Source organism: Bubalus kerabau, chromosome X, assembly GCF_029407905.1.
Source record: "Bubalus kerabau isolate K-KA32 ecotype Philippines breed swamp buffalo chromosome X, PCC_UOA_SB_1v2, whole genome shotgun sequence".
NCBI lineage: Eukaryota > Metazoa > Chordata > Mammalia > Artiodactyla > Bovidae > Bubalus > Bubalus kerabau.
Genome location: NC_073647.1, coordinates 161,951,719 through 161,975,464, shown reverse-complemented (window position 1 = coordinate 161,975,464; position 23,746 = coordinate 161,951,719). Strand labels below are relative to the sequence as shown.

Genomic DNA, 23,746 nt, shown 5'->3' with positions numbered 1-23,746 from the left:
GTTTGAGTAAGCTCTGGGAGTTGGTGATGGACAGGGAGGCCTGGCATGCTGCAGTCCATGGGGTCACAAAGAGTCAGACATGACTGAGCAACTGAACTGATCTGAACTAATGACTCTAGAGTATTGTGATGGATTCTGCCATAAATCTACACGAATCGGCCATAGGCATGCATGTATCCCTTCCATCCTGACTGCCCCTTCCCACCTCCTTCCCCAAGGCATCCCTCAAGGCTGTCACAGAGCACTGGCTTTGGGTGTCAAGTCAAACATCAAACTCCCACATGTCATCTATTTTACACATGGTAAGGTGTATGTGTTAGGGCTATTGTCTCAAATCACCCCATCCTCTCCTTCACCCGCTGAGTGCAAAAGTCTGCTCTTTACGGCTGAGTCTCCTTTGCTGCCCTGCGTGTAGGATCATCGATACTGTGTTTCTAGATTCCATTTATAGTTGTTAATATATGATATTTTTCATTCTGACTTACTTCGCTCTGTACAATAGGCTCTAGGGTCATCCACCTAGAGCTTCCCTGGGCTTCCCTTGTGGCTCAGCTGGTAAAGAATCCCCCCACAATGCAGGAGACCTGGGTTTGATCCCTGGGTTGGGAAGATTCCCTGGAGAAAGGAAAGGCTACCCACTCCAGGATTCTGACCTGGAGAATCCCATTGACTGTAGAGTTCGTGGGGCTGCAAAGAGACTCAACTGAGCGACTTTCACTTTTTCATCCACCTCTTTAAACGGACTCAAATTCCATTGTGTATATGTACCACAACTTCTTTATCCATTCATCGGCCAGTGGACACCTAGTCTGCTTAGACTAATCTTACATAATAACCTTCAGTAGACTCAACTGCATTGGAGAAGGAAATGGCAACCCACTCCAATGTTCTTGCCTGGAGAATCCCAGGGACGGGGGAGCCTGGTGGGCTGCCGTCTATGGGGTCGCACAGAGTCGGACACGACTGAAGGGACTTAGCAGCAGCAGCAGCAGACTCAACTTAAAAGATGGCATGGGCCTTCTTTGAAATCCCCAGAGAGGGCATTAAGAAGCATTTGTAATTGGATTGGTGGAAAGAAAATAGAAAAGTGACAGTTTTTGCTTTATATGCACAGCTTTTAGTTTAAGACTCCCCTGGTGGCCCAGACGGTAAAGCGTCTGCCTACAATGTGGGAGACCCAGGTTCAATCCCTGGGGCAGGAAGATCTCCTGGAGAAGGAAATGGCAATCTACTCCAGTAGTATTGCCTGGAAAATCCCATGGACAGAGGAGCCTGGTGGGCTACAGTCCATGAGGTCTCAAAGAGTCAGACACGACTGAGCAACTTCATTTTTCTTTCTTGTAATTTAACAAGAAAATGGGAGACACAGCCCTTATGCATTGCTGGAGCAAAGGCATACATTCTGTAGCCAGTGAGGAAAAATGCTTTTCCTTCTTTCAAAGCTAGCAGGTACGTTTCAAAGGTTAAAAATGATTATAGTTGGTTAAAATATCCATGCAACGACTTGAAGAGAAAAGAAAAAAGCTCTCTTAGAGACTTGTCCTGTTTTGTTTTTATAACTATCAAAATCTGATAAAAATATAAAGACATGCAGATTGAAAACATTGTTTAAAACCTCTGGTTTTCGTTCAAGGACAAATGCATGCCACTGACAAAACCGTCTCTGTTCAAGCTAAGCGACACGGAATGAAAATGAATTCTGCATGGATGACATTACCATCAGGACGTGCTTCAAGGAAAATGAAACCTCCGGTACTCGCGAAAAAGCAACAGCTGCTGAGTGTGAGAAGTGGAAATAAACACAATTTCCATAAAATTAGGCATTCAAGGATTCTGACAACTAGGAGTTCACTCAGTCTGCAATTGAAAACAAATGTTGGAGTAAATATACTCGCTCCTTCGTGAACGAGATTTAATTTTGCATTATGAAGTCCAGAACAGAGCCAGGAGAAATCATCCGAAAGGTGTTTATTGTCGGGTAGACACGCAGAATTAAAAAGCAGAGACACAGCTCTGCAGACAGGGGTCCATATAGTCAAAGCTATGGTTCTAATCCTAAAGGAAACTGATCCTGAATATTCATCGTAAGGACTGATGCTGAAGCGCCAGTACTTTGGCCACCTGATGCGAAGAACTGACTCATTGGAAAAGACCCTGTGCTGGGAAAGACTGAAGGCAGGAGGAGAAGGGGGAGAAAGAGGATGAGGTGAATGGATGGCATCACTGACTCTATGGACATGAGTTTGAGCAAGTTCTGGGAGTTGGTGATGGACCGGGAGGCCTCCCGTGCTGCAGTCCATGGGGTCTCAAAGGGTCAGACATGATGGAGCGACTGAACATCAACAAATGGTTTCTCCAGAGGTCATGTACAGAGGTGAGAGTTGGACCATAAAGAAGGCTGAGCCCCGAGGAATTGATGCTTTCCAACTGTGCTGCTGGAGAAGACTCTTGAGAGTCCCTTGGACTGCAAGGAGATCCAACCATTCAATCCTAAAAAAAACCTGAGGCTGAAGCTCCAATACTTGACCACCTGATGTGAAAGGCTGGCTCACTGCAGAAGACCCTGATGCTGGGAAAGACTGAGGGCAGGAAGAGAAGGGGTTGACAGAGGATGAGATGGTTGGACGGCATCACCGACTCAATGAACACGAGTTTGAGCAAACTCCGGGCAATAGTGAAGGACAAGGAAGCCTGGCGTGCTGCAGTCCATGAAGTCGCAAGGAGTCAGACACGACTTAGCAACTAAACGACAGCAAACACTTAGAAGGGAAGTACAATATAAGCTATGACCGCATCCCCCCACCCCAGCCCACAAGGAAGATTGGGTCCATCCTTCCTGTGAAGAAACAAAGCCGGATGCAACCGAGTGTGGGCTTTTCTCAATAAAGTGGCAATGGCGCTGTGCCCCTTCGTTCTCAGAGAACGGAGATCCAGAAAGAGCAAGCGGTTCTCAGCCGGGTCCATGCTTCCCACGACCACCCCAGCAGGGGACTCTTGGCCATGCCCGGGCACGCGTGTGCTTGTCTTGACTGTGGGCTGGGAAATGTCACTGGAATCCAGAGAGCAAAGGTCAGGGATGCCGTTCAGACGCCACAGTGCACAACAGTGACCCCCCACAAAACAGGAAACATCCATTCCAAATGTCAGGAGTGCAGAGGTCCAGAAACCATGAAATCTGTAATACACTCTGACGTATGTGTGTTACTTGCTCAGTCGTACTCGACTCTTTGTGACCCCAGGGACTGTAGCCCACCAGGCTCCTCTGTCCATGGGATGCTCCAGACAAGGATACTGGAGTGGGTTGCCCTGCCCTCCTCCAGGGGGGATCTTACAACTCAGGGATCCAACCTGTGTCTCTGATGTCTCCTGCATTGGCAGGCGGGTTCTTTACCACTAGCGCCACCTGGGAAGCACAATAATACACTGGGAATTAGAGGTCATTTCCTTTCCTAGAATGGGAAGTTAAACCAATTAAAAAAAAAGGGGGGGGCTCAAAAAATACTGGCAAACCAAGCCCAGCAGGATGGAAAATGGATTATACACGGTGACCACATGGGGATTTACTGCAGGTTTTGATGGCAGCTCAATAGCCCCAAATTGATTAATGTAATAAATCAAGAACAAAAACCACATGGGAATACTCAAAAGAGAAAAAAAAGAATTAACTCAAAAGGGATCTGATGTAAAACAATGTCTAAAACTGCAGAGCTCTGAACACATAACCGATAAAGGGATTTCTGCAGAAACTAAGGTGTTTTTTGCAGAAACTAAAGTTTAGTTTTGCAGAAACTAAAGTGTGGCGGTCTGTGGCTGCCAAACTTTTAGGTAAGGTGAATACGGAGACAGCTCCATTCAATAACAGGTGGGTCATAAAAGGTATATTAATACATCTCTTGTCGATAAGTTGTTAAAAAAATAGGTATAAATAGGTGTGATCCTGGGTTATGTAAAGACTTCTTAAAGGAAAAAAAGAGCCAAGGGCAAAGGCAGAAAGAGGCAAAAGAAAGAAATTGAACTTAACAGCTAAGGAACATACATGCAGAACATGTCATCTAAAAATCAAACATTAAAAACCCTCTTCATAAATCAATGCTGAAAACATTGCTATTGCCGTTTAGTCACAAGGTCATGTTCTGACTCAGTGCAACACAACGGACTGAATCCCGCCAGGCTCCTCTGTCCATAGGATTTCCCATGTAAGAATACTGAAATAGGTTGCCATTTTTCTTCTCTAACTAAAAAGTAAATAACTCAAGAAAACATGGGTAAATGCAGGACGTCCAAATGGCCACTATTTCAATATTCACATAAGAAGACCACTCAACAATATTAGCCATCAGAGAATGCACATAGAAAATGGCAGAGTATTTATACCCATTGCTGCTGCTGCTGCTGCTAAGTCACTTCAGTTGGGTCCAACTCTGTGCCACCCCAGAGACGGCAGCCCACCAGGCTCCCCCGTCCCTGGGATTCTCCAGGCAAGAACACTGGAGTGGGTTGCCATTTCCTTCTCCAATGCATGAGAGTGAGAAGTGAAAGTGAAGCTGCTCAGTCATGTCCAACTCTTAGCGACCCCATGGACTTCAGCCCACCAGGACAGGTATAGTCCTGAGGACAGACAAGGACCACTCTTGGCAAGAAAGTAGAGAAACTGGAAACTTTATATTGGAGGGAATATAAACTACTGCAACCACTTTAGAGAACAAATGGGAAGTTAGTCAGATGATTAAAAACGTAGTTAGTCAGATGATTAAAACATAATACCCTAACATAGTGAAATTACTCCTATTTGAGAGAAGAGAATATGTATATCCACATGAAAACTTGTATGCAAATGTTCAGAGTGCGATTATTCATCGCATCCAAAAATTGGAAAAAAAAATAGAAATCAAAAGATGAATGGACAAATAAAACATCATATCCATGCAGTAGAATAATATTTATCCATAAAAATGTAACAAAGCACTCAGGTATGCCACAATGAGGACAGGATCTTGAAAACATTATGTTCAGTGAAAGGCAGACTCAAAATAGCATCTTGTATTGAGTCGACTGAAACATTTGTTCCAGGTTTTGCTGTAACATCTTACAGGAAAACCCAAACGAATGTTTTCGCCAACCCAGTATATGATTCCATTAGTATAAAATGCCCAAAAAAGACAAATCCACAGTGAGAGATGATAAATTAATGATAATGTTTTGGGAAGTCGGGAAGAATAACTATTGGGTTTTTCCTTGGATGCATGAAAATATTCAACAATTAGAGGGCGTTGACGGTGGTGCTTCTCAAAGACCATGGCTTTGTACCCTTTAAATGTGCACCCTGTCTAGCAGTTCAGTTCAGCTCAGTTCAGTCGCTCAGTTGTGTCCGACTCTTTGCGACCCCATGAACCGCAGCACGCCAGGCCTCCCTGTCCATCACCAACTCCCGGAGTTCACCCAGACTCAGGTCCATCGAGTCAGTGATGCCATCCAGCCATCTCATCTTCTGTCATCCCCTTCTCCTCCTGCACCCTGTCTATAGACTTTTAAATAAAGGATACAGACACTGCAATGTGGGAGACGAGGCAATCCAGTGGCTCATTTACAAGAAGGTGAAGAAGAGGGTGTGGCAAAGGCCATCAGAAGAATTCAGAGTATCCAAAAAAAAAGACCCTCCAGAGAACTAAGTCCATGAACTATTCCCACAATGGACAGAGGAGGCTAATTGGCGTAAGAGGGGAAGAAACCGATAAATATAACTGAAATAAATAGAAGAAAAACATGAATAGCAAGGGGGCAAAAAGGAGATGCAGAAACAGATGAGGCCATTTGCACAAGATTCTTTTTTTCTGGAAAGATGTGAAAGGCCTGGTTTTATCAAAGAAGTATCAATGCTGTAGAAAAAGACGGGTGGTATTTCTAAATGATATTATAAGTTTAGGTTATATAGAAGGCAGAAGACGACAAGGTAAACGATAAAAAATGGACTGAAATAGGAATCCTTCTGGAGTGTCCTACATGTATTTCAAAAAGCATAGAATTAAGAAACATACATGTGTGCATATATCTGTTAAATACAAACATATTTATCTCTGCATAGTATATCTCTCTATATACAGATATATAACCATCTCTCTCAAGAGTCTTCTCCAACACCACAGTTCAAAAGCATCCATTCTTTGGCGCTCAGCTTTCTTTATAGTCCAACTCTCACATCCATACATGACCACTGGAAAAACCATAGCCTTGACTAGACCGACCTTTGTTGGCAAAGTAATGTCTCTGCTTTTGAATATGCTGTCTAGGTTGGTCATAGCTTTTCTTCCAAGGAGTAAGCGCCTTTTAATTTCATGGCTGCAGTCACCGTCTGCAGTGATTTTGGAGCCCCAAAAAATAAAGTCTGACACTGTTTCCCCATCTGTTTCCCATGAAGTGATGGGACCAGATGCCACGATCTTAATTTTCTGAATGTTGACTTTTAAGCCAGCTTTTTCCACTCTCCTCTTTCACTTTCATCAAGAGGCTCTTTAGTTCTTCGAAGAAGTGATACTTTTGAACTGTGGAGTTGGAGAAGACTCTTGAGAGTCCCTTGGACTACAAGGAGATCCAACCAGTCCATCGTAAGGAAAATCAGTCCTGAATGTTCATTGGAAGGACTGATGATGAAGCTGAAACTCCAATACTTTGGCCACCTGATGCGAAGAGCTGACTCACTGGAAAAGACCCTGATGTCGGGACAAATGGAAGGCGGGAGTAGAAAGGGAAGACAGAGGATAAGATGGTTGGATAGCATCACCGACTCAATGGACATGAGTTTGAGTCAACTCCAGGAGTTGGTGATGGACAGGGAGGCCTGGCATTCTGCAGTCCATGGGGTCGCAGAGAGCTGGACACAACTGAGCAACTGAACTGAACTGAACTGATCTGAACTGAACCATCTCTCTGTATCTGTCTATATACTACATACATATAACTATCTCTATATGTAACATATACACCTATCTCTTTTTTTTATCTCTTCCTATCTACCTATCTACCTACCTGTCCACCATCTATCTAGCTACCATCTGTCCTTTCTATGTTTTCTATCTGTATTTATCTATGCATCTTTAACTATCTATGTCTCTATCTACCTACCTCCCTGTCTACCTACCTATCACCTATCTATCTACTATCTATCTTTTCTATTTTATCGACTGCAGCTGCCAGATGGCTAAGAAAAAACTCACACCCGAGTTATCTAAACCGTCCCTGTGATATTTTATTAAAGACACAACGAGCACTCTGAGTGAGAGAAAGCATATCTCAATTCAAACGGGACACGTTTCCTTATTCCAAAGTCCCTTCTGCAACTCCGGTACAAATGTTAGTTCTCTTCGGTAGAATTGGTGGTGTTTTGCTGTGAAATCGTCTCATATCTCTGTCTGTACTTAGGGCTTCCCTGGTGGCTCAGTTGGTAAAGAGTCTGCCTGCAGCGCAGGAGACCCGGGTTCGACTTCTGGGTCGGGAAGATCCCCTGGAGAAGGCAATGGAGACCCACTCCAGTATTCTTGTCTGGAAAATCCCATGGACGGAGGAGTCTAACGGGTTACAGTCCGTGGGATGGCAAAGAGTCAGACATGACTGAGCAGCTAACTTTCGCTTCACTTTCAGAATTGGCAGTGTTTCTTAATGAGGTTATCTCATACCTCTGTCTATACTGAAACGTGTATCTTTATAACATGCAAGTATATCCTACCTACATCTTTATGACAGACCCACTGCCCAAGACCTAGATGTTTTCCCCATGATATCAGAACCTAGAATAAAAGCCATTGTACTGAATAAAACAAAAACCAAGGCCTGTGACCCCAATTAATGGCATAAAGAGTCTTCCAAATGATTTAGTTGCACAAAGACCTCAGGCCATCCGTGTCCAATGTCTGTTACGTCAAAGGGATGCATTTAACATTCCAAAATGCTTTTGAGCTTTTATGCTGAGACTCACACCCTTCTTTCAAAGAACTATTATTATTTTTAAATCAAAGGAAAAGCTGCCCAGCTCCTCAGATGGGACTTGATCCAATCCATATGTTACTACGGAATCTTATTTTAAAAAACGTGATTGAGGTTTTCACTCCCTGTACGAAGCAGTCGGACCTGGCAATTTACCTATTCTATATGCAACAGCTTGAATCTGTTCATCCCAAATTTCTAATCCATCTGCCCCCTGAGTCCTAGGCAGCCACAAGCATGTTCTCAACGGCTGTGATTATACTTCTGTCTTGTAGGTAAAATCGTTGGTGTTGCAGAGTCCACTTAGAAGCGATTTCATATGGTATTCGTCTTTCTCTTTCTGACTTACTTCACGTCACATTACGATCTCTCAGTTGGTTGATCCATGTTGCTGCAAATGGAATTGCTTCCTGCTTTTTTATGGCTGTCAATTATTCTATTCTATCGTATATATGTACCACATCTTCTTTATCGACTCATGTGTATCTGTTCATCAGACATTGTGTCCATGTCTTAGCTACTGTTACCAGTACTCCTATGAACATAAGTGGTCCTTGTATCTTTTTAAATGACAGTTTTGTTTGTGGATGTACCCAGGAATGGGATTGCTGCATCGCATGGCAATTCTGTTTTTGGTTTTTTGGGGCATCTCCATGTCATTTTTCGCAGTGGCTTTGCCAAGTTACATTCCCACCAACAGTGCAGAAGGCTTCCCTTTCCTCCGCACCCTCTATAGCGTTTGCTATTTGTAAACTTTTGAATGATGGCCATGCTGACTGGTTGCGAACAGATACCTCATTATAGTTTTGATTTGCATTTCTCTGATGATTGGCAATTTGGAGTACCTCTTCAAGTCACACTTTCATATTAGTTTTCTATGTGAGTGCATGTCTGTATACTCTTTGAAAGCACAGCCTTTGATTTCTCTATAATGCTGTAAAAAAACAATAATCAGTGATGGACAGGGAGGCCTGGCATGCTGCGATTCATGGGGTCGCAAAGAGTCGGACACGACTGAGCGACTGAACTGAACCGAACTGATGGATTGAAATTTTTTTTTTAAATATGATTTACATTGTTAAATGCATAGCATATCTACCATTTTGGGGTTACATTTTAACCCTTAAAATATTCTCTTTGAGGGCGTTCCTTGTCGTCCAGAAGTTAAGACTTCACTTTTCACTGCAGGGGGTAAGAGTTCAATCCCTTGGTCAAACAGCAAAGATCCCAGTAAGCTAAGATGCCTCGGGGCCAAATAAGCAAAGCATAAAACAGAAGCAATACTGTAACAGAATTCCATAAGGACTTTAAAATGGTACACATCCAAAACCAGAAAAACATATTCTCTCTGATCCTTGTGTACGCAAGGATTTATTTTCATAAAGACCGTGATGGAAAGTCCAGTGTGTGAGAGGGAAAAAGAGAAAGCAACATGGTCCACAGGCCAGAATGTGTACAGTCTTGGAGCGTTTCAGCCCCAAGGGTCTTTCAAGGTCACACTCCAATTGCCTTTTAGAGATTATTTTCAATGAGCTGACTTAGGACTAAGGACTAATTCTTTAACTACATCTGAGAGAGGAAGAAAAGGTACGCAGGAAAAAAGCAGGTATGTCTCTTACCGGTGTTGGTTAAAAATCATTTCTCGGATGGAATCATTGCCTGAAACTGAATTTCCGGTTCACCCCAATCAAGCAAATGTTGGAGGCTCTCAAATTCAACGCTACTCCTGGGAACTCACCAGTTTCTATCACACTACACCGTCTTCTTCCCCAACTCAAATACCAGTCACACCTTTCTTTCCTTTTCGTTTTTTTTAAAGTCATGACTCAAAACATATAATTTATTTAAATTTTTTTGGCTGTGCAGCGTACAGAATCTTAGTTCCTCAATGAGGAAACTAAATTGGGGACCTTCTGCTGCATGGTGGGAGCACAGAGTCTTCAACACTGGACCACGAGCGAAGTCTCACACGTTTCATTTAGAATGATGTTTATGTGTGTTTATCCCCGTGAAGACAGAAACCACCCTTTAATAAAGGAAAATCGATCAGCCCCTCTTTTGCTGTGTGCAGAGCCAAAGGAAGAAAGGGCACAAGGCAGAAAAACTGGATTCTTTCTTTTAGAATGAGTCATCATCGCAGACTCTGTTTGCGAGGCAAACGTCCAAGAAAACATCCAAGAAAGAGCACTGTTTAACGGATGCCCTGGGTGATCATTAGCAAAAGTTCATGCTGCTACTGCTGCTGCTGCTAAGTCCCTTCAGTCGTGTCTGACTCTGTGCGACCCCACAGACGGCAGCCCACCAGGCTCCCCCGTCCCTGGGATTCTCCAGGCAAGAACACTGGAGTGGGTTGCCATTTCCTTCTCCAATGCATGAAAGTGAAAAGTGAAAGTGAAGTCGCTCAGTCATGCCTGACTCTTAGCGACCCCATGGACTGCAGCCCACCAGGCTCCTCCATCCATGGGATTTTGCAGGCAAGAGTACTGGAGTGGGGTGCCATTGCCTTCTCCGAAAAGTTCATGTGACACCCTCAAATCAGTTAACTGCAATGTATGGGCTTCTCTGGTGGCTTAGATGGTAAAGAATATGCTTGTAATGTGGGAGACCTGGGTTCAGTCCCGGGGTTGTGAAGATCCCTTGGAAGAGGGCATGGCAACCCACTCCAGCATTCTTGTCTGGAGAATTCCCATGGACAGAAGAGCCTGGAGGGCTGCAGTCCATGGGGTTGCAAAGAGTTGGACATGACTGAGTGACTAAGCACATACATGTGCGGTTTAAAATAATTAATGAATTTAATTATTTATTAAATAAATGAATTTAATTATTAATTTATTTATTTTTGGCCGAGTCGAGTCTTAGTTGCAGAATGTGGGATCTTTTGTTGAGGCATTCCAGGGTTCAGGTGCCCCAGGGCATGTAGGATCTTAGTTCCCGGACCAGGGATCAAACCTGTGTCTCCTGCATCAGAAGGAGGATTCCAAACCAATGGACAGCCAGGGAAGTCCCAACATGTGCTTTTAGAATAGACTCTTCTATCAAACATGTCTGAACGCTGTGATTTCCAAAAGAGACTATGCATGCAAAAATAACAAGGCAACTTCTTTGAAGAAATTCTGAATCATTCAAGAGTTGGAGGAAATTCTCTATCATAAGATAATCAATAATTTTGTGCATTTGAGATCGAACAAAAAAATCTTTTCTATTGTAGCTTCTCATCACCCGTCAAATTCATTGCCACCCCTCACTGCCTTTATCTGCTGCACTATCCTTTATCTGCTTTATTACTTTTCTCTGTGGCATCACCGACTCGATGGACATGAGCTTGAGAATGCTCTGGGAGTTGGTGATGGACAGGGAGGAGGCCTGGGGTGCTGCAGTCCATGGGGTGGCAAAGAGTCGGACACGCCTGAACGACTGAACTGAAGCGACATCTATCTCATGACAGGTTCTTTATCCCACCATACTGGTTTCCCTATCTACCCTCCTCATGCGCTTCTAAAATCCCAGAAATAGAGCATTCACTCTCAACCTAAGCTCCTCCTTATGTGCGGAACCAATCAACGAATGCAATGGGCATTTTCATCCACCAGGACGCAGAAGAGGAAAACCTAAGTCAATGATCAGAGACATGAAACCTGACTTTTTTGTCCAAGGTCCTGGTACTTATCAACACACCGGCAACAATAGAGACCAGATTGACAGTTTCCCAGTGAGTATTAAATGTACACAGAGCTACTGATGAAGATGACGAAAGACCTTCTGTTTAGCAGAGGGGAGGGATAAGCATCTTGCTTTTTTCCTCTATTGCAGAACTTTTGGATCACGGAGGGCTTGACAGAGCAGTGTAAAGAACCCACCTGCCAAGGCAGGAGACAAAAGAGACGTGGGTTCGATCCCTGGGTGGGGAAGATCCCTTGGAGGAGGGCATGGCAACCCTCTCTAGTATTCTTGCCTGTAGAATCCCGTGGACAGAGGAACCTGGTGGACTACAGTCCACGGGGGTCACAAAGAACAGGACACGACCAAGGCACTAACACGTCCCCTTTCTTTCCAGTATTCTTGCCTGGGAAATCCCAGGGACAGAGGAGCCTGGTGGGCTACAGCACACGGAGTCACGACGAGTCAAAGTCAACTGAACGAGTGAGCCCTCTGACTGGACCAAGGAAGCTTGACCTTCTTCCCTGCTGCAGGGTGTCCGTCCTATATAACTATGTCATCTTGACTCTAATAGATATATCTTTCTCCATCCCCCACTCCCTCTAGAACAACATCAGTGATCACTGGAGACACAGAGGCTGGAAGCCTGTTTGCAGGCTGGCCAATCACCCCCACGCACACCCACCACGGAGGGTCTTACTCTAAGGGCTTCCATTGGCTCCTTCCATCCCCATTTGGCTTCGCGGTTCAGTCTCTCAGTCATGTCCGACTCTTTGCGACCCCACGGACTGCAGCACGCCAGGCCTCCCCGTGCATCACCAACTCCAGGAGCTTGCTCAAACTCATGTCCATCGAGCCGGTGATGCCGTCCAGCCATCTCATCCTCTGCTACCCCCTTCTCCTCCTGCCTTCAGTCTTCCCCAGCATCGGGAGTTGTGAGCAGTCCTACATAAAGTGTCTGGACACTCACAATTTTCTCAGACCTCCTGTACTTCTTCACTTTTGTTGTCTTTCCCCTCAGGGCAATACCTTATATTTCCTCTATTCATGTAGCTTCTCCCATAACTGACTAGTGAAGACTTTGTCTCTGGAGGATGAGAAGGCAAGTTTTTCAAGGTGGAAATCTAACCAGAGGGAACCTGATAGGTGAGACAAGAGAATGGGCTTGGGAGGGAAGCATGAAGATCCCACAAGGGAGAGATGGTGTTGTTGTTTTTTTTTCCTTTATGAATATGTTGATGAACTTTTGGGGGCTTCCCAGGTGGCAGTAGGGATAAAGAATTCATCTGCTAATGCAGGAGAGACAAGAGGATCTCTGGGGTTTAGATCACTGGGTGAGGAAGGTCCCCTTGAGTAGCAAGTGGCAACCTACTCCAGTATTCTTTTTTTTTTTCCCCCAGTCCAGTTATTCTTTCCTGAAAAATTCCATGGACAGAGGAGCCTGGAGGGCTACAATCCATGGGATTGCAAACAGTTGAACATGACTTAGCAACAGAGCGTGCGTGGGCATGCACACACACACAAACTTTTGACCTGATGGGAAAATGACTTCCATGAGAAATCCAAAAGAAAATGTGTAGGAAAAGATAAAGTCAAATAAAGAATAAAGATTTATAGGGGGGGAAATGGTCAAAGTACCAAACAGTAGATGGCATCTTCAACTCTTAAGTGAAAGAGAAATGTACATACCAGCTAAATAGGAAAGTGACTTTTTTCAGCAGAGAAAGATCCAGAATGTTCTAATAGAAGGGAGCCACTGAGTTGCCCAGATGGAAATTTGCTTGTCTGTGCATGAAAAGTGAGCAGGTGTTTCTGATGTTCTGGGAATCCTTGAAAAAAGGCAGTTATATAAAACGGTATGGGTGACATTTCATCGGACTGTAACATACTCGTCAGGCGAGAAGTCTGATGAAGTCATTCACTGGGTCAATGGTCTTAATGCCATGTGTGGGTCAAAGACAGGAAGAGTACAATTAAATGGGCTTCAGAGGTTAGACACTGGGTGACAAAGCCTTAGATCGACTGCAACAAGAGCCTTGCTTTTTCAAACATCATGGCTGGGGGCACACATCATATTACCAAGACGAGTCACAGTGGCCCATCAATAGTGGTTTTAAGGAAACTGTATCAGCAATCAAGGACCTGCTCTCAGGAATACAAAACCACACTGTAAGCCCAGCAGCATTATTAGCATTTCCCAAAGAGTCCTAGATTAGACAATAAATTAGGTGCTCACTAGCTAAGCAAGGTTTGCGTTAGGCAGTCCTGATGAAAGAAAATATTCCTTGTCTGAAAAGCATATGTGGGGATCATCTCATTGACCTTCTATTACAAGTGCTTTATCCTTGTTTTTCGAAAGAATGATAAATGGAAATTTAGGTGGTATTGGGTAGATACTACAACATTACATTTTTGGCTAGTCCCCCCCTCCCCAGTGGCTCAACAGTGACGTTAATAAGATGTCCAAGGCTATTAATAACACTGGAAATTTTTCCGTAACTGGGCTTAATGGTCACTACCATCACCGACTCAGTGGACATGAGTTTGACCAAATTCCGGGAGATGGTGAAGGACAAGGAAGCCTGGTGTGCTGCAGTCCATGGGGTTGCAGAGAGTCAGCTGAGCAACTGAGCAACAGCAACAAGTCCTGGGCTACCAAACCTCACAAGCATAAACCCACTGGATGGTTATGGTATGCACAATAACCTCACAAGGGAGAGAACGGAACCACCTTTTATAGAGATTCAGGAAATGTTAGCTGACTCTTCTCAATGTAACAGGATAGAGAGCAAGTGGAGAGAAGATCCCACTGCATTTTTATTCCGTGCCAGTGTCCTGCTTTCTTTCTGATCATCATTCATTTTTCAAAACTTCTCTTTGGGGGTAGGAAAACAGAATTTCTTACTCTGTAAAAAATAAAAAAAGCAGTAATCATCTCAAACAATGCTTTTCCATTCCTTAGGCAGAAAAACAGCGTTTCGGCATGTACAACTTTTTGAAGAAAAAGTTCAAACGATGATTTCTATGTTTTGGTAAAATAAATGTCTACTCCTATGAAAAGCTCTAATACAGATGATCGTCACAGGGGATGGTGTACCATTTCATTGACTCATTACAAAAAAAAAATCTGCATGCCAACAGTTTGAAATATTTTCAGACAATGATAATAGCAATTTTGCCTGCAAGCAAAGAAGTAAACGACCACCTCCTGGTTTGCAAGAGGACGGCAGTCCACGCAAGTTGTCTGAGAAAGATTGACCGAGTCACGCTTGAACGAAATCTATCGCCCTGTATAATCGGCCAAGTTGGCACACGTTCACACCTTCAGATAAAAGGGGGTCTGTGGTGTTGGGCTTCACACGAACTCATTCGCGGAATGTAAATAGACTGTCTCGGGGATGCTAAATCGCTTCTTTCATTTCCTTGCCATGACTCTTGCGGCTTCTCTGCTGCCCTCCCCAAGATTTGTTTCTTCTAACTCTCAGCAGCAGAAGGTAAACTTAAAACGGTTCAGATGAGGAAAGTTAGAATCAGAAGCTTTTTCCCTTTCTTTTTAAAAAAAGGAAGAAAAAGAAAAGAAGGTGTGTGTAATTCCCACAAAATCGTTCCAGATTCAAAAAACGGGCCAAACAGATAAGAGATCACCGTGTAAAGCCGCTTAATACCAGCTGGGCGTCAGAGAGGGGACAGGCGTCGATTTCTCTTGAAATCTAACCTTTTAAGTCGCATCAGTGCCATGGCGTTCAGGCGAGACAACGTTTTGCTATTCCTGCAAAGCGAGAGCTTGCCCAAAACCACGGCCCCGATCAGAAAGCAGCACCGGGAGCTGGTGACGCTCCATACAGACCCCCACACTGCGCTCTTTGAAAGCGCTGCCAGGGGGCACGCGGTGGTCCCTGGCTTCCTCTGCCCACCTCGTCCTGAGAATGGACCTTTTGTGAGGGATCACGGAACACCACTTCCTGTCTCAAACACCAGTAGCCAAGGCAACTCCCCAGAGGATTCTGAAACAAACAAACAAGAAAATACTCAGAGGGGCATGCGATCCACGGTCTTCGAAACGAACGGAAATGACAAAGATTTGGCTCGGAGCACCAGCGTGAGAAAAGAAAAGGAAATAAAAAGCACGAGATGAGAAGGCTCTAGACGCTGAGTGATGCTGTCTACCATCTCCTCCTCTGTCGCCCACTTCTCCTCCCGCCCTCGGTCTTTGCCAATGAGTCAGTTCTTCGCATCAGCTGGCCAAAGGATTGGAGTTTCAGCTTCAGCATCAGTCCTTCCAATAAATGTTCAGGACTGATCTCCTTTAGGATGGACTGGTTGGATCTCCCTGCAGTCAAAGGGAGTCTCAAGAGTCTTCTCCAACACCACAGTTCAAAAGCATCAATCCTTTGGTGCCCAGCCTTCTTTATGGTCCAACTCTCACATCCATACCTGACTATTGGAAAAATCTAAATAGCTTTGACTACACAGACCTTTGTCAACAAAGTAATGTCTCTGCTTTTTAATATGCTGACTAGGTTGGTCAGTTTTTCTTCCAAACAGCATGTGTCTTTTAATTTCATGGCTGCAGTCACCATCTGCAGTGATTTTGGAGTCCAAGACAATAAGATAAATAAATAAAGTCCGTCACTGTTTCCCTTTTGAAAATGTGGAATTTCAAGTACTCTATGGCTGTTCCCAAAGGTACAAGTGTGCAGACATCTTGCATGTTTCAATTAGAAAGTCACTTCAACAACTGTCCCACTTCCCTGGGGTCTTCTATAGGTCAATGTTTTACTGGTGAATGAAACGAAATGCTCACAACAAAATTCAAACATCAAGTTGAAAATAAAATATTCTTGGTGATACCTGTGTATCTGGAGAAAACATTTTCAATGTTTTCTTGTTTGACACAATTCCTTGAGTCCAGATTTTTTTTTTTTTTTTACCATAAACACCCTATGACACACAAATCTCTTTCTCACAGCCACACTGATATAAATTCAATTTTCTGCACCATGTCAATGCATCTTTTTTCCCTCTGCCTTGCTACTAGGCTTGCAGAATCTTAGTTCCCCGACCAGGGATTGAACATGTACTCCCTGCAGTGGAAGCTCAGAGTCTCATCACTAGACCACCAGGGAAGCCCCCTTAGTGCATTTTTGCCTAGAAAATAAATGCGCTTACATAGACCATGCATATTCTTCATGAACTGACCAAGAGCAGGAAAAACCACAGCAGATAAGCCTCAAAACATTGCCATCAAAATGCTATTTTTTTTGCAACCGTACTGTTGGTGAACATGAATATAATACCAAAACAACAGATTGCTGCTCTTGAATTCCTATGCTTTTAGCCAAGGTCTTCTCATAGTCAATTGTAAAATTTAGACAAAACGAAATATCACCAAGTTACAAAATTCAAATAAGAATATTTCATCACAGGAGAATGCAACAGTCATGTGACCACCTACCGCCTCTCGTCTTCAAGATCCATTAGATACATAATATCCTAGAGAGTAAGTAAAAGCATTTCCAATTCATGATCAATAAAGCCACAAAACCACAAAAACGTATATATATGGCCCATTGTCCACTTTATCGAGTTATCACCTGTTACCAAACGCTTTATCAGACAGCACCCAACTGTGTTCATGCAACAGGCTTATGTCAGCCAAGCCCAGGGAAAGAAAAGTGCTTTCCATAACATCCCAAGTTCATTCGATGACCCAGGAGGCTGAATCTGTTGGAGGAGGGTTCAAGGAAAAGAAACCATTGGATTAAAATGTGAAAATGAAACAAAAAAGAAAACGGATGGTGCTACCTGAAAGTCAGGGAAGGAATTTAGCTTGTAGCATGGAGTGAGGTTTGTAGCAGAAATTCCTAGGCGTTGGAGTAACACGGGGGGAAGCAACAGAGCCCACAAAACAAGAAGCAAAATTTTCTCACAGACTCCTGTGTGCTGATGGTTGAGGATGGTCCGAGGGAATGAAGTCTCTGGATGAAAATATGAAAAGTAACAGAAACGAACCAAAAAGGAAATGTGAAAGTTACGGAACAGATGCATCTTTAGCGTGATAAAAAAGAAAACCGACGGACCGACTGACGGTGTGCCGTGAAAGTGATGGAACAGATGCCTCTTGGAGCATTAAGTGAGGCTTGTAGCAGAGATTCCTAGGAACTGCAGTATCATTCGTGGAAGCAAGGAACCCCCACAGAACAAGAAGCAGAACTCGCGCGTTGTCAACAGGCGCTCACTCACCTAGGATCCCCAGCCGGTAGTTAATGGTGATGACGATGACGTTGCCGTAGCTGGCCAGGATGCTGCCGTCGATCATGTTGCCCGTGCCCTCCATGTAGGACCCGCCGTGGATGTACACCATCACCGGCTTCTTGCTGTTCTGATCATGGATGTCTGCAAGAAAGAGCCAAGTAAGGGGAAAAAAAAAAAATCACACTGATTAACCGAGACTCAGCCAAAAGACGTAAGTGACTTTCCCTAGTTGGGATGGGAATCCATTGCATGGCCCTTTCTTGAATTAGGAATACCTCGGTTAAGATGGTCAGATGGCATCATGGACTCGACGGACATGAGTCTGAGCAAACTCTGGGAGGTGCGGAAGGACAGGGAAGCCTAGCATCCCAAAGAGTCGGACAAGACTGAGCGACTAAACAACAACAGTTAAGATGGTTAAGGATAATAGTCGATGTTGCTACATTTTCTACTCATAGAAATGATGCAGACGTTGGAATGAATTTGTATGCACGGGTATGCTTCCATATGTACCTATGACAGTACAGATTTAACCACTGAGATGGATGAATCACTTCTTCCCTACATAGTAATCAAACCCCAGAAGGGGACACACACTGAAGAAGCCCATGGTGTCTATTAGTGGTACAGAATTTGTTTGCAACGCAGGAGACCCGGGTTTGATCCCTGGGATGTCAAGATCCCCTGGAGAAGGGCACGCAACTCACTCCAGTGTTCCTGCCTGGAGAATCCCATGGACACAGGAGCCTGGTGGGCTACAGTCCATGGAGTCACAAAGAGTCGGACAGGACTCAGCAACTAACACACATACGTAGTATCTACTAAAGCATATATGTTAATTATCTAAGTTAATGCAAAGTCAACTGCAAAATTATCAATTTTTACTGTAACTGCCTTCTTCAGTCAAACGTTTGAGCTTCAAGATCCACTTTGGACTTAACAATGAGAACATAATGCTAACAGTGAAACCCCAAGCTCTCAATACATTATTGCAAAAAGAAAAACATGGTTAAAAATGATCAACAGAACAGAAAGGTGGAAAAACAAAGAAAGGTGCCCAAGCAAGTGTCTTTTCTCTAAATGACTGTTTGCAACCCTATGCCAACTGAAGCGAGAGAAAGAAAAAAAAAAAAAAAAGTGAAAGAGACGTGAACTGAAATAAAGACGGCACAAGCCTGCAACCTCAAGATGAAATGGTTGCAATCCTGCTCAATTCCACATGGAATAAAAACTCCCACTGTGATCTGAAACCAGAGTATCCTTAGTCATCATGACTTTGACACTGATGTGAAAATCCTACTTTGCAACGGTCTGTGACAAGAGAAATGTGGCCAGCAGATGTCTGCTTTCTCAAAAGCTGTGATCAAATAACTTCTTTGGTGTTCATCGTCCCTTGAGCTTAAATGTAGTGTTTAAGAATCGTGGCCTCGATTGTAATTCTTTCTGGGAACTTCTGTATGTATAAACATATACACGTGTGTCATTTAAATACCTGTACATTACCAAATAGTAACCCACTCCAGTATTCTTGCCTGGAGAATCCCATGGATGGAGGAGCCTGGAGGGCTACCATCCACGGGGTCGCAGAGAGTCAGACATGACTGAGTGAGTGATGGATATGTGTTATCAAGAAAAAACCAAACGTATCCATGTACTTGTATTTACTTTTTTTTTCCTTAAAAACTTTTTTTTTTTGCTTAATTGATGGAGACATGTTTGAATGATCAAGAAAGAGTTTTAAGGAAATAAACCAACATGTGGATGGAGGCTGCTCATAAAATGAATTACGAGCACCATCTGAAAACAGGCTCCTGGTTGCTACCAGACACCCTCCCGGAGGCCAAAGAACCTTGTGGTCATAGTCAAGTACAGGAAAAAGTGTCAAGCCGCCCATCTGTCTGTAGATACTTAACCCACAGCAGAAGAGCGCTACTTTCTCATGTAAAATTTAAGGAAGAAGTAAAAAATCCTTTTTGAATCTTTCACTCACCAGTCGCTCAGTCGCATCTGACTCTGCGACCCCATGGACTGTAGCCCGCCAGGCTCCTCTGTCCATGGGATTGTCCAGGCAAGGATACTGGAGTGGGTTGTCATGCCCTTCTCCAGGGGACCTTCCCGACCCAGGGAATGAACCTTCACCTTCTGCGCTGGCAGGCATATTCTTCACCACACAGCCTCCTGGGAGGCCCTCACTCATCATGCGCTGTGTGGAACTCTTTAATCAACCATCGTCCGAATAAAGTGTGGTGTTTTACACCATGCTCTAGTGTCTCTGGACACTGATTTGCTGTTTGAGTTGTTATTTATGTTACCCTTCTTGGTTGCATTACAGGAAAGAAAGAAGCTGACATTTTTCGGACTGTTTTAAGGGGTTCCCTCAGGGGGAAAAAAAAAAAACCGTTAGGTTAACAGCTATTACCTTCCGAGACACAGAGAAGAAGGTTCTTGTGAGCTCGGGGAAGAAATAATCAGATGTCATATTTATTCAATGTTAGGGGGAAAAGAAAAAATAACGGTTTCTTGGTATTTAAGTAAAAGGAGAAAGCATTTTAATATAACAGGTAGCGGGTGGGATTGTGAAAACAGATGCCAGTGATAAAAAAGGAATAAGACGCTAAAAGCATACAAGGGTGCAAGATGCAAATGACCCCCGTAGTTGGTTATATAAGGATGAAATTACAGGTGGTCTGCGGCCTGACAAGGACAGGGTAGCCGATGACTCAGGGCAGCTGTCGTGCCCCAAAGGCACCAGAAGAAACTTCTACGGTGAATACTGAAAGCAAGGAGAACGCTCTGAATGTGGGTCTACAAAATATTAAATAATAGTCATACTGAGAGAATAGCGGGTGAGGAGGCAACCCTGGCAGAGCTTTTGTCCGAGACCTGCTGATTTATGGAAGAAATCTATGAGTGTGGGAAAACCAAGCAAGTGATAAAAAGGCAAACTTTTTTTGAGGGAACTTTTGCTTCCCAGCAAGGACGGGTCTCTGGTCCACTTTAAATTGTCTTTTAGCTAGAGAACCACAGGTCCATCGAGAGCGCTCGTCCCTTTAACTTAAATAGTCAGAAATCCATGCCAGTCTGCCTTGGGCTTTCCTGATAGTTCAGGGGGGAAAGAATGCGCCTGCCAACGGAACATAGGAGGTTGCATCCCTGGGTCGGGAAGGTCCCCTGGAGAAGGAAGTGGGAGCCCACTCCAGTATTCTTGCCCGGAAATCCCATGAGCAGAAGAGCCTGGCTGGGCTACAGTCCATGGGGTTGCAAAGAGTCGGACACGACTGCGCGACTAAGCACAGAGAGGCAGACCCAACCTGCCCGAGCCTGCAAAGTTCTTTTCTTCTAAACCACTTGTTCCACTGAAGGAAGAAGATAACCACTTGCTAATGATGGTTTACATGCTGCATTATCTTCCATCTTTAAAAATAAAAAAACATCACTCTACTTTTAGTGGGTAATCTGTGCAACAATTTAAGAGCCTTCAAAAAGAAACTCTCCATAGCAACTAAACATTTTTAGGAGGGGAAAAAAAAAGTTCTGAAAGCAGCCTTGGTGTGAAAACAGAGATGCAAAGATCTAGCTTTTCAGCCTTTTTCAATTCTTTGCTATACCCCCTACTTTTTATTTTTTTTCCTTTAAAGCTTCCAAAATGCGTTTCAGAGAGAAACAACAAATTCTCTTCAAGACACTTTTTCGTGTGTTTTACTGAGAAGATGCTTTGAAAACCCTATTTTGGAATCAGTACATTTGGGTGAAACAATCGTAAAAACAAAGATGGAAACGCCAGCCGCCGCCCCACCCCCCCACCAAAAAAAAAAGTTGTTCTGAGCTGTCTTGGTGTCCACAGAAAAAACCAACAAGACCGGAGCTCGAAAATACAACACGAAATTACAAAAGAACATTTGGAAGAAAGAAAAGAACGCATACATGCATGCCTTAAAATGTTACTTTCTCTTCTTGTGATCAAGCCAAAAAAAAAAAAAAACTTAGGAAAAAGAAAATGGTGAGTTTCCTTGTAAATGGCACTTTCTTACTCACTTCATATTGAGAAACATGTATCTACATTCTCCCAGGGGGTTTACATAGCCATTGTGGTTAAAAATGACAGTAATCCCCAAACAAGAAGAAAATAAATAAGCACACAGAAGTGTACTCTCTTCAGATAAGGGGAGGAAAAACAGGTTGAAATGGAAAAAAGAAAAAAAAAGATATAAAATCATGCATCAAGATAGAGCTTTGTAAAAAAACAAAAAATACCTTCATCTTCACCACGGTCATTACTCGTTATATCATCAGCGTTTTTCTTTGAGTTGGCTCCTGGGGTCATATTGAGAAGGAAAATAAAGGGAAAAAAAAAGAGAATTCAAAAACAACAGGTTTGCAAAAAAATTCAGAAGAGAGATACTACGCAGTCAAAGAAAAAAAAATGTTATACAAAAAGCTGAAATCTGTTACATTTGATTTCAAAAACATGAAACAGGGAGATGCAAAATGCATATAAACATAAATATGTCAAGAAGAACAAATTCAAAATGTTACTTGCGAAAAAAAATTAGATACCCAGTGAAAATGCAGTTTCAGGGTTAAAATATTACTACTGCAAAAAAAAAAAAAAGGAATGTGAGTTGTAAAAAAAAAGGAAATCAAATTATTTTTTAAAGGGTTTCCCAAATTTTAAAAACAAATGCATATGAAATATTCCTCTAATTTTAACAAGTAATAATCTAGATACATTTTTGAAATGTCACTGATAACACTTTGTTTAGGAAATTCTATACAGTAAGAAGAAACACATTAAACAATAAACATGAAAGATGATTCAAAATATCTCAAAATTGACATTTGTTTCATGCATAAGAACTTAAAAGCATACCATTCCTGATAAACATCAGATAGTCAGTATAATTTATTTAAATCACGAATGCTCACTTGTCACTAGTAGCTAGGGAAGACTGCACAGAATTGATTCCTTTGGTCTACTGTAAGCTACCACTCTCAACAAGCGTTTCTGAAATCAAGATAAAACACTACAAAAGCATGTTTTTCTGTGCTTCGAATACTTCTTAAATATTGCTTTAAGGTTATTGTTATTTGTTTAAAAAAAAAAAAGAATAAATAAATAAAGTCACCTACCTGGATGACATGAAACATAAACCACCTTGAAATTTTCCTTGTCAGCAAAATGAACAGAGAGATTCCCTTAATGCCACCAAAAAACCCTCAAAAACAAAAACCCCAAACAAGGCTCTCTGTATGCAGTCTGCCATTTTGGTTTCCATATCTTTAAGATACAAGAAGCGAAAACATTAAATGTCACTGAATTATTCCATTCGCTCAACTGCCTTCTTTTTACAGACAGACCTGACCCAGTAGGATGTATACGCTAGTTCTGGAAAACCTGAGTGGTGGCCAAGAGTGAAAAAATGGTCTTTACCTTCCTTCCTGGCTTCCCTGGTGGCTCAGAGGGTCAAGAATCTGCCCACAATGTGGGAGGCCTGGGTTTGATCCCTGGGTCGGGAAGATGCCCTGGGAGAAGGAAATAGCAATCCACGCCAGTGTCTCAGACTGGAGAATCCCAGGGACAGAGGAGGCTGGTGGGCTACAGCCCATGGGGTCGCCAAGACTTGGACACAACAAAGGCAGTAACACTTTCCCTGTACGTTCCTTCCTGGATGAACCTCGTCCCTGTCACCCGCAAGACTTGTATCTTAAAAAACAACTACAGGTGTTACAAACTCAGGGGACAGCATCATGTTTTGAAATCAAGATCTGAAGTTGCTGTTTTCATCCCTCAACAAGGGTTGAGTATTGGAAGAATCACATGGATTAACCAAGCAGAACTGGGAGGGAAGCTGAAAAC

The 23,746-nt window shown here is 43.2% G+C and overlaps 1 protein-coding gene across 2 annotated transcripts in view; it reads right to left on the bottom strand.

Annotated features, from left to right (window-relative positions):
- NLGN4X (neuroligin 4 X-linked) overlaps window positions 1–23,746 on the bottom strand; it is a 300,903-nt gene that overhangs the window by 130,864 nt on the left and 146,293 nt on the right. The window contains exons 2-3 of one of the 2 annotated variants that reach the window (XM_055564577.1): window positions 22,144–22,203; window positions 17,878–18,030 (exon numbers count right to left, since the gene is read on the bottom strand). In XM_055564577.1, coding sequence (XP_055420552.1) covers window positions 17,878–18,030; window positions 22,144–22,203 — 213 coding nt within the window. The remainder of the gene's footprint in view (window positions 1–17,877; window positions 18,031–22,143; window positions 22,204–23,746) is intronic. The other variant, XM_055564578.1, reaches the window with a different exon arrangement.